At 41.1% G+C, this 11,985-nt stretch overlaps 1 protein-coding gene across 1 annotated transcript in view; it reads left to right on the top strand.

Annotated features, from left to right (window-relative positions):
- Window positions 1-5,381: 5,381 nt before the first annotated feature.
- BAG2 (BAG cochaperone 2) overlaps window positions 5,382-11,985 on the top strand; it is a 31,498-nt gene continuing 24,894 nt past the window's right edge. The window contains exon 1 of the mRNA XM_007516482.3: window positions 5,382-5,628. Within this exon, the coding sequence (XP_007516544.1) occupies window positions 5,516-5,628 (113 nt within the window). The 5' untranslated portion in view covers window positions 5,382-5,515. The remainder of the gene's footprint in view (window positions 5,629-11,985) is intronic.

The raw sequence follows: 11,985 nt of genomic DNA, 5'->3' as shown, positions 1-11,985 counted from the left end.
CCAACAACGACAACATCGACAATAATAACTACAACAATAAAAATAAGGGCAACAAAAAAGTAAATATTAAAAAAAATTACAAATAAAAATTAAAAAGTAGTAAGTGTAGGTGTGACTTAGAAAGGAAGTAAAGGCAGGAAAGAAAAAATGGACAAAATCTATCTATATATGTCATGTAGATACAGTTATAAAATCAGACCACATCTTTGACCATGCTAGAACTACTGCAGTTTCCAGTGAAGGGGATGAGGACACAGAAGTCTGGTCATAGGAACGTCATGGCATTATGCCCCTATAATCTTAGAATTTTGTAATCAATATTAAATCACTAATAAAAATAAAGGTTTGACTTTTTTATTTCTTATGAGTGATTTAATAATGTTTTACAAATTATAATATTACAGGGATAAAATTGCACACCACACCCACTACTAAAGTTCTGTTTAATGTTTTAATTAATAATTATCACTCTTTCTACTTTTTGGTTAAACAATTCATAATTGAAATTAATTCAGGTGCATAGGCAAGTTGTAGTCAGGTGGCAATATAGAAAGCTACATGGATTATTAAATAGCAAAAGTAGATGTTTTAAATCTCTTTATTGGGGAATGTTTTACATTCGACAGTAAATAACAATAGTTTATACATGCATAACATTTCTGAGAGTTTTCCATATAACACTACAACCCCCACTAGGTCCTCTGTCATCCTTTTTGGACCTGTATTCCCCCCCCCCCCCCCCACACACACACACACACTTACCCCAGAGTCTTACTTTGGTGCAATATGCCAATTCCAGTTCAGGTTCAAAAGTAGATGTTTCTAACTGATAAAACTACTTACTTTCATTACATCATTAATCATTCACTCAGGAGGTATTTATTGAATACTTACCATGTACCAGTGACTGTGCAAAATACTTCAACAAAAACAACTGGGCAAAGCAAAACCCACTTTCCTTTTTGGAGTTATATGCTGGAGGTGGGGAGGAGTTTGAATAATTTAGATAATAAATACACCTGATGATGACAAATGAAGAAAATTGGAAAAGGGTACTGAGGAGATAACAGTGGTATACAAAAGACTAATACCTGAGGGAAGTCCTAGGTTCAGTCCCCAGTACCACCAAATGTTCTGGTAGAAAAAGGGGGGGGCAAGTGGTGCACCTGGTTGACCACAGACACCCTAGAGATGACTAAATAAATAAAGATAATTTCCCCCTCCCAAAGGCCCTGAGGCAGAGAGTATTTCCCGACTCCAGCATATAAATATGAACTCCCTCTTTAGATTTTGCTTAAGAAGACCTCAGTTTGGATGTTCTCTATGAAACATATTGAACAGTCTGGTGGAGGATTATTTTTTCTCTTTAAAAAATTTATTTGGGGGTTAATGGTTTACAATTGCGGATACGGATACAATTTCTCTTCTCCCTGCAATAGATGGCTGCGGAACACTCTTGACTCCTCAACTTGCTTCCTTTTCCATCATGCATGCATCCCAAGCCACCCATGTCCTCCTCTTTCCCTAGAGCCCTTTGTTTTGGTGTAATACTTTATACCAACTTGAAGTTTCGCTTTGTTTTCTCTTTCTGTCCTTGTTTCTGAAGTTCCACCTATAAGTGAGATTATTTGGTATTTGTCCTCCTATGGCTTACTTCAAGTTCTACCCAAGATAAGGCAAAAATGGTTTCATTTTTAACAGCTGTGTAGCAGTCCATTTTTTATTTTATTTATAAAAGGAAACACTGATAAAACCATAGGATAAGAGGGGTATAACTCCACACAAGTTCCACCACCAGAACTTCATATCCCATCCCCTGATAGTTTTCTTATTCTTTAACCCTCTGAGAGTATGGACCCAAGGTCACTGTGGGATACAGAAGGTGGAAGGTCTGGCTTCTTTTTTTTTTTTTTTTTTTTTTTAGGTCTGGCTTCTATATTGCTTCCCTGATGAACATGGGCGTTGACAGGTCTCTCCATACTCCCAGCCTGCCTCTCTCTTTCCCTAGTGGAGCAGGGTTCTGGGGAACCGGAGCTACAGGACACATTGGTGGGTTGTCTGTCCAGGGAAGTCTGGTCGGCATCATGTTAGCATCTGGAACCTGGTGGCTGAAAGGAGTTAACATGTAAAGCCAAACAAATAGTTGACTAATCATGAAACTAAAGGCTGGAATAGTGCAGATGAAGAGTTGGGGAGGGGGACTCCTCCATTTTGTAGATAGCTAGTGGGCTTATTTTAGTGTTATTCCAAAGGGCCTGTGGCTATACTAGTTTTTTGTTTGTTTGTTTTCCCCTGAGCCTGAAATCTGATAAGCAGGTGGATCCAAGTTATTGTCTGTAGAGATGATGTCATGGCTGGGAAAAGGACCAGAAAGCTGGATCAGAAAAGTGTACCTCCCAAATATGGGAAAGGAGTATAAATATTGTTAACTGTAAACCCCATCAAACTGATGTGATGTGGGGCCCATATTCAGCTTAGGAGCCTATGTGACCTCTGCATCCCTATAGATCTGAGCTCACATTCTGAGGTCATAAGTAGGAACGTTCCAAGCTGCCCCAATATCAGGACCCATCTTCCTCAGGTGTAGCATAGAGTATATTGTCCAGCCTCCATTCGGAGGATGGAACATTTTCTACCGTTGTTGATCCAAGTTGAGGGCAAGGTCCTATGGGGGCCCACAAAGGGGTCTATTGTGTTATTCCTGATACAGATGACCAGTAAAAATGGGGAGAGGGATTTATTCGATGTCTAGGCCCATCATGTCTGTTTGGGAATCTCAGGACTTCCCAAATAGGGTCCCAGAGCAGTCCATTTTTATACATATGACCACTTTATTAGCCACTCACCTGTCATTGGACATCTGGGTTGCTTCCAAGTTTGAGCTAATATAAATTGTGTTACTGTGAATAGAAGTGAGCAGAGATCTCTTTGGGCAGGTGTTTTTACTTCCTTTGGATAAATTATCAGGAGAGAGATTGTCATGTTACAGGACAGTTCCATTTCTAGTGTTCTGAGACTGAGATTTCACTGCTCCTAGTGAACTTTTTTTTTCCATATGGAGAGAAACCGGGGAGTCGGGCGGTAGCGCAGCGGGTCAAGCACAGGTGGCACAAAGCACAAGGACCTGCTTTAAGATCCCGGTTGGAGCCCCTGGCTTCGCACCTGCAGGGGAGTCCCTTCACAAACGGTGAAGCGGGTCTTTCTCTCCTCCTCTCTCTCTTCCCCTCCTCTCTCCATTTCTCTCTGTCCTATCCAACAACGATGACAACAATAAAACAACAAGGGCAACAAAAGGGGATAAATAAATAAATATTTTTAAAAAAGAGAAAAACCATAGCACCACTACTACGAAACTTCCACGTTAGGTGGTCTCAGATGGTAGCCCAGAACTAGAGCCTGGGTCCTAGGTCATGGAAAAGTGTACGCATTACCACATGCACTATCTCCTGACCCCAGCAAAGTACTTAGTTTTAATAAAAACAAATTGACAGGGAAGGGATTGATACCCTGAAACTACACAGAATTTTGTTTCATAGCTTTCACTAGGTTCTGGGTAAGCAAAGAAATATATGTAATCCCCAATTTTAAGAAGCACTGGCTGTATGTCTTTATTACCTTTGGTTAAACTACAAAACAAGTAGTATTTGTTTGCCAAAATAGTACATTAATGTTCACAATAGAACTTAGCAAACAAGGCAGTTATTAAATATTACCCTGAGAAAGGACTCAGAAGATGAGAAATTCTCCCACAATGACTTCATGGGTGGCAACAGAGAATGCTAAGCCAGAGCTCAGGCAAAACAGCTTTCTGGGGTTCTGCTCAGGAGGAGACAGATGGAAAACAAATGGAAAAGAGAAAACTAATCTTTACCCATAATTGAGCCAGACACATTCATATCACCCCCACTCCCCACCCCCCAGAGAAAGTGGAGCAAAACTAGAAATCAGGAGTCTCAGTTGCTTAAATGCCTCTCCAAGGAGTAATATTTTGCTCTTTATTAATTAAAAAAAATTTTTTTTAACAAGTAACTTTCCCATCTCCGCAGTCTTTGAAACTTTAAAGACCTCTTCTTAACCCCTTCAAGTATATGGCACCTCTAATCAAAAAGTATTGTTTTTCTTTCTCAAGAGAATGAAGGTGTTGCCCCTCTTTTCTTCAAGCTGAGTCATTGTCCTTAAATTTGGACTGATGCCTCACAGTGTAGTAGGCACAAAAGCAGCAAGTTCTCATCTTTAAAATAAAGTCTCTGATTTGGGGAATTCTTATATTCTAATGTTTGATTATTTCATTATTATTTTTTAAATTTTATTTATTTATGAGAGGGATAGGAGAAAGAGAAAGAACCAGACATCACTCTGGTACATGTGCTGCCGGGGATTGAACTCAGGACGTCATGCCTGAGAGGCAACGTTGTTTTTTTTTTTTTTTTTTTTATCTTTTTTTATATTTATTTATTTTCCCTTTTGTTGCCCTTGTTTTAATGTTGTAGTTATTATTGTTGTTGTTATTGATGTCATCATTGTTGGGTAGGGCAGAGAGAAATGGAGAGAGGAGGGGAAGACAGGGGGAGAGAAAGATAGACACCTGCAGACCTGCTTCACTGCCTGTGAAGCGACTCCCCTGAAGGAGGGGAGCCCGGGGCTCGAACCAGGTTCTTTAAGCTGGTCCTTGCGCTTTGCGCCACGTATGCTTAACCCGCTGTGCTACTGGCGACTCCCGAGACCAACGTTTTATCCACTGCGCCACCTCCCGGACCACTGATTATTTCATTATTAGCTTAGTAAAGTGACAGGACAGGTCAGGCAAGTACAGACTGCCTAGGAACTGTACTTAAATATCTTTTGTACTACAAAGAACTTCTCTCGCATCAAAGAACTTACACATTTTTTTTTTCTTTCTTTCTGTGAATCATGAGTAAATACTCTTTCAACGTGACCCCAGATCCCCTTGCTTGCGTGCGTGCGTGCGTGCGTGTGTGTGTGGTGTGGTGTGGTGGGGGGCAGAGTTGATTCCATTCAGGCAGCCTTGAGAGTTGAGTCTCAAGGGTAAGGTGATGGCTGGCTGGCTGGCTGGCTGGGTATTGTCTACAAATCTGCTCATCTGTTATGGTGTTGCCGTCCCGGACGAGAGAGTAGACCGATCGGCTGCCCACCTTAGGGCCTCCCCTCCAGCGTGCTTTCCTCCATGTGTCCGGGAGACCGCGGGGTTTCGCTCCGGAGGGCCCATGCTAGAGTCACTGCTGCCAGCGAGCTCCCTGCTGCTGCGCCGCGGGCGCCCGCCCAGAGCCGAGTTCCCAGCCCGCCGCCCGGCGGCGGCCCCGCCGCCCGGCGGGCGCGCCTGCCCTTGTTTGGCCACGCGGTCGCAGCCCCGAGGCGGGTCTCGCCGGGCCGCCCCCAGCGGGCGTCAGAGGGGCGGGCGCCCCGCCTGGTGACGGCGGCGCCAGCTGCCGAGTGAGCTCTCCACTCCCAGCCGGAGAGGTTGGCGACCTCTTGGCTGCCCGCCGCCGAGGCTCAGATGGCTCAGGCGAAAATCAACGCGAAAGCCAACGAGGGGCGCTTCTGCCGCTCGTCCTCCATGGCGGACCGCTCCAGCCGCCTGCTGGAGAGCCTGGACCAGCTGGAGCTCAGGTAGCGGCGTGGCTGCTCGCGGGCCGAGGCCGCGCGGCGGGAGGGCGCGTGGGCTGGGTCCTGGGGCCGCCTGCTTGCTGCTCCGGGCTCGCGCCACGTGGGGAGATTGGTTTTTCCCTAGAGAGGGGGACAGTTTCCTTTGTTAACGGGTGTATTTTCTGTTTAAAGCAAAACCGGATGATCGTGTTATTATTGAGTGTCCTCGTTCTGAGCTATGGACCTGAGTTTTTGAGAGTGGAGTACACAGATCAGAAGAATAAAAGTTGAACTGGGTGACATTGTTTGAGATTAGGGACGGTGGCACTGAAGGTTACCAAAATCCAAACAACTTTCAGTGGGCCAGTATATAGTCCGACCGTCCCTCGATATTGTTGACGTAATATTTTCCAGATTACATATATATATATATATATATATATATGTATATATATAATTTCTTTTTATGTAAATAGGAGTGTTTATTAACACCATTCACACCACCAAAGGTCTGTGTCTTTACCCCTAGCGCACCCCCTCTCCCCCGTTGGGGAGGTGAAAATCTGCTCTCACCCAGGCTGTTCAGTGGTCTTCAATGGGAACGACGCGTTTCTTTGCCCCCCAAATCCTTCTGAACAAAACTGCTTAAGATGAACTCATCTAGTAAGGATTAGAGAGGAGGAGGGCAACTGGACTGTGGGTGCTCTATGGAATAAGGACTCTGCAGCTTCTGTCTTTCCCCTGACCCCCACACGTTCCGCTATTCTCTACTTATTTTGTGCCTTTTCTCATAGAAGACACAGTACTGGCACTTTCTTGAAAGTGCTAGTCACTGACTTGAAAGGCCAAGATACTTCACTCTTAATTGATTAAGATTTTACTAAGTAATTAATTAGTGATAGACTAATTACAGTGTGTAATTAATTCTGTGTAATAAATTCTGGAAACTTAATAATGTAAAATTTTAAGTACTTTTATTAAATATTTATGTTAGTAAAGTTACTGCGTGAACCGTGTGCATATGTGGTTACATGCTATGGCAGGCACAATACCCTGAAACTACACAGAATTTTGTTTCATAGCTTTCACTAGGTTCTGGGTAAGCAAAGAAATATATGTAATCCCCCAATTTTAAGAAGCACTGGCTGTATGTCTTTATTACCTTTGGTTAAACTACAAAACAAGTAGTATTTGTTTGCCAAAATAGTACATTAATGTTCACAATAGAACTTAGCAAACAAGGCAGTTATTAAATATTACCCTGAGAAAGGACTCAGAAGATGAGAAATTCTCCCACAATGACTTCATGGGTGGCAACAGAGAATGCTAAGCCAGAGCTCAGGCAAAACAGCTTTCTGGGGTTCTGCTCAGGAGGAGACAGATGGAAAACAAATGGAAAAGAGAAAACTAATCTTTACCCATAATTGAGCCAGACACATTCATATCACCCCCACTCCCCACCCCCCAGAGAAAGTGGAGCAAAACTAGAAATCAGGAGTCTCAGTTGCTTAAATGCCTCTCCAAGGAGTAATATTTTGCTCTTTATTAATTAAAAAAAATTTTTTTTAACAAGTAACTTTCCCATCTCCGCAGTCTTTGAAACTTTAAAGACCTCTTCTTAAACCCTTCAAGTATATGGCACCTCTAATCAAAAAGTATTGTTTTTCTTTCTCAAGAGAATGACGCCCCTCTTTTCTTCAAGCTGAGTCATTGTCCTTAAATTTGGACTGATGCCTCACAGTGTAGTAGGCACAAAAGCAGCAAGTTCTCATCTTTAAAATAAAGTCTCTGATTTGGGGAATTCTTATATTCTAATGTTTGATTAATGGAAAATGTATTCTGATTACAGAATACAGCTGATTTAAATGTAATTTGCTTAATTTCCCCTTAGGCTGAGAAGGACATACTGATTAATATGTAGCCAATTGTTCATTATAAGGACTTTTCTAGTAATTTTAGACTTTTGTAAACTTTGTTTCTTCCTTTGAAAGGTGTAATACTGACTAAAAACTAAGCAAATGTTTTAGAACATAAATAAGACTAGACAGAAATGTTTATGTTGATAAATTAAAAGGTATTAGAAACCACATGGATGATGCCCCAGAGCACACTACACTGTTAACAATAGGAATCATGCCTAGAAAGTCAGTTTTAGAAGGGGGGTAGATAGCATAATGGTTATGCAAAGAGACTCTCATGCTTGAGGCTCCAAGGTCCCAGGTTCAATCCCCCGCCCCACCATAAGTCATAAGCAGTACTCTGGTAATTAATAATAATAATAATAATAATAAATAAATAAAATATTTTTTAAAAAAGAATTCCAGAAAGTCAGTTTTATAATGGAAATGTGATATGTGTGATTTTCTGCAGTAGTTTGATTTCATTTTAAGGAAGACTGATAAAGCAGTGTATTAGGCAGAATAAAACATTGTAGCATGTACCTAGAAGTTTGCTTCTAATACACTGCTTTCCCCCAATATGCTTGTTTTCGCTACTTATGGCAGCCACTTCTTCCATATGAAACTGAAAACAGAATTATTCAAAGTGCTTTATGACATGAAGCATGAATTGGTGTACATGGTGCTTAAAATGTTTGGCCCCATACTACAAATCACTGAAGAAATTTCATTTGTTTCTAATACTTTACCATGCCATAAGCCTTTGTTTCTTTCTTTTTTTTTTTTTTTTATTCTATCTCAATTACTTCATTATGCCCTCCTAAAAAGGTTATTATTTTTCCTTTTGGTATTTATAACCAAGATCAGTTCTAAATGGAGTCTGATTTTTGCATTCTTCAGTCTCAAGACACCTTACTTATTATTTTTTATTTATTTATTTTTAATATTTATGTATTTTCCCTTTTGCTGCCCTTGTTGTGGTTATTGATGTCGTTGTTGTTGGATAGGACAGAGAGAAATGGAGAGAGGAGGGGAAGACAAGAAGGGGAGAGAAAGACACCTGCAGACCTGCTTCACCACCTGTGAAGTGACTCCCCTGCAGGTGGGGAGCCCGGGGCTCAAACCGGGATTCTTACGCAGGTCCTTGTGCTTTGCACCACGTGCACTTAACCTGCTGTGCCACCGCCCCACTCCCTATTTTTTTTTTTTAACTTTTTTTTTTTTAGAGTTGTCGTAGCTTATGTGTACTGATATCTATTCATTGAATGGACAGGGCCATTATTTTGTGGGTATTAGTATAGCTTCCATTTTATTACTATAACCTCCATGTGGAAAAAATGGAGATTTAAAAGTTAAATGACTTATTCAAGGTCACATAGTTTGAGAGTACAGATTCCAAATGTGAAACCAAATTGAACGCAGGAGGGCTTCTTTTAGTTCTTAGTATTTATATCTGACTTTTTTTTTGTTTTGTTTTTTCAAGTAGAGAAAGAGAGACAGACAGGTAGGGGGAAAAAAAACATGTAACTGATGCTTTTTTCCATGTAATAAGGGTTGGGCTCAAACCTAGGTTATGCACATGACAAAACATCACATTGTCCAAGTGAGCTGTTTTGCCAGCCATATACCTCACTTAAATGTATCATATTTTAAAATATAGGAGTAAAGTGTAGGAAAAATGTAGAATATGATTTTTTAATTTATTTATTCCCCTTTGTTACCCTTGTTGTTTTATTGTTGTAGTTGTTATTGTTGGATAGGACAGACAGAAATGGAGAGAGGAGGGGAAGACAAAGAGAGGGAGAGAAAGGTAAACATCTGCAGACTTGCTTCACTGCTTGTGAAGTGACTCCCCTGCAGGTGGGGGGGGGAGCTCAAACTGGGATCCTTACCCTAGTCCTTGCCCTTTGTGCCATGTGTGCTTAACCCGCTGCGCTACCGCCTGACCCCCGTAGAATATGATTTTATAGTAATTACAATTCCATTTAAATTGATGTTTAATTCAGTATATCTTTAGCTCCCACTGTGTGCTAATATTGGGTGGCTTTAGGAGGCTCTGGATGGTTATGGTATTAGCCATTTGCAGTGGTTTACACTATAGCTAACAAGAGAATGAAGGGTTGGGACAAGGAATGATAATAGATCATTAGTTTGGTTGAAATTTCCTGTTCCTGAGAGTTCCCTAGGGTGTGTCACTGTTGCAGGAGTCTTGAAACAAATGGCTAATAATGTTTAACAACCTATAATTTAACAGAACACATTTTGAATACATTGTTATTTGAACCTTATAAAATTTTTTGAGGTAGGAGTGAGGATATATTATTATGTCTTGTAGAATGAGGTAATTGAGGGAATTGAGAGGTTTGCCGAAGGGTGAGCTACTGAGTAGCAGATTGCTCTTAGGGTTAAATACCAGTCCTACTTTTACATCAAAGTGTCTTAGTAATACATGTCATTTAGCATTTTGGTGATGATGAAGAAATCTTCAAAGTCTTATATAAATGATCTCTTGAATGTTCTGAGTATTATGTTAGAGGGAATATCAATATAACCTGCCCGAGTCCCTCTTTTTTTTTTTTTTTTAAACTTTATTAGTTAGAGACAGCCAGAAGTGGAGAGGCAAGGGGGCAGCAGAGGGGGACAGAGAAAGAAAGAGATACCTGCAGCACTGCTTCACCACTCGTGAAGCTATCCCCCTCCAGGTGGGGACCCAGGGGCTCGAACCTGGGTCCTTGCCAACTAAAATATGTGCGTTCAACCAGGTGCGCCACCTCCCGACCCCCCACTTTTTTTTTTTTTTTTTTACTACAAGAGTATAAATTCCTGTTGCTTATAAGCCTGACATAATGTGAGCATATAGGAAATACTATGAATCATATGATGACCAGCATGAATTAATTACACATGTTAAAATCATTTTCTAGTCTATACTGCCAGTCACTGTGTTTGTTAAACTCTTTACTTACTGTACTTCGATTAATTACAATCACCAACTCATTATCCCTGCTTCAGAGGTGAGGAAATTGAGGTGGTGAATTTAAGTACACTAGGTCACACAGTTAGTAAGTGGCGGCGCTACTTTTTGCAGCTGGTCTGAAAAGCTATAGCAGTTTCCGTGGATACTGTATTAGTGGACATCAGTAGTAGTCCAGAAACAGAGTTGGCAGTCAGCTGAGGTAAAGAACAAACACCTCATCACAGACCCCTGCAAGCGTCAACCCGGCTTTGACCTAGCACTTTATGATTGGGCCCTTCAATTGCTATCGAACAGGCCATGGCCGGTGCGCCTATGTTCCATCACTGGGGAGCCAGAGACCACCCGAACTGCCCCTCCGGCTACAGACAGACTATGACCCACATAGTCAACGACTGCCACCTCTCCAGATTCAAAGGAGGTCTCGAAACTTTACATCAGGCTCAACCTGACGCTGTTGACTGGCTACGGAAGAAGGGCAAACTCTAGAAGAAGTAGTAGTCCAGGTGAAACCCCTGTTGTATCTCTCCCCAAGTCTCCACCACTTTTTCTTTTCTTTCCTTCCCTTCCTTTCCTCTCTCCAACTTTCCTCCTACCTTTACCTCCATATATATTTGATGATTTTTTTCCATGTGGTAGGAGTTGGGCTCAAACCTAGGTTGCTCACATCACAAAACATCACATTTTTCCAAGTGACCTATATATATGGAGGGAAGGAGTGAGAAAGAGAGGGAAGGAGGGAGAGAGAGACACCAAAACACTGAAGTTTCTTTCAATGTGGTGGCCTCTGGGCTCTAACCTGGGTCTTGTCCTTGGCAAAGCATCAACAGTTTTTATTTTTTCTTTCTTTTTTTTTTTTTTTTATATTGGGGGAATTAATGGTTTATTATACAGTTGTTGTTACATGTATAACATCTGTCAGTTTTTTGTGTCTTTCTTTTTTTTTTTCATTAGAAGTATAGTTTCTCACCGATCCTATCACCAAGGGTCTCTGTACCCACCCCAAGACCTTTTTATAACCACTATAGTTCTCCTACAGTCTTAGATGAGTTGACTTTTTGTTTTTTCATATTCATGTGTTCAATTCTCTATGTTCTGCATATGAGTGAAACCATTCTGTAATTGTCCTTTGTATCCTTCCTTACTTTACTTAACATACTCTTCTCCAGTTCCATCCATTTTATCCCAAAGGACACAACATCATCTTTTGTATTGCTAAGTAGTACTTCACTGAGGATATATCCCATAGCTTTTTTTTTTTTTAATCCAGTCATCTGTTCAAGGGCGTTTTGGTTGATTCCATATTTTGGCTATGAACATGGAGTTACATATATCCCTTCAAATTAGTGTTATTATCTCTTTTTTTTTTGTAATTTTATTTATTTATCTTCCCTTTTGTTGCCCTTGTTGTCTTTTTATTGTTGTTGTAGTCGTCGTTGTTGGATAGGACAGAGAGAAATGGAGAGAGGAGGGGAAGACAGAGAGGGGGAGAGAAAGACACCTGCAGAC

Source organism: Erinaceus europaeus, chromosome 4 (assembly GCF_950295315.1).
Source record: "Erinaceus europaeus chromosome 4, mEriEur2.1, whole genome shotgun sequence".
Classification (NCBI taxonomy): domain Eukaryota; kingdom Metazoa; phylum Chordata; class Mammalia; order Eulipotyphla; family Erinaceidae; genus Erinaceus; species Erinaceus europaeus.
Note: the sequence above shows the minus strand (reverse complement) of the source record. Positions and strands in the feature narration are given on the sequence as shown.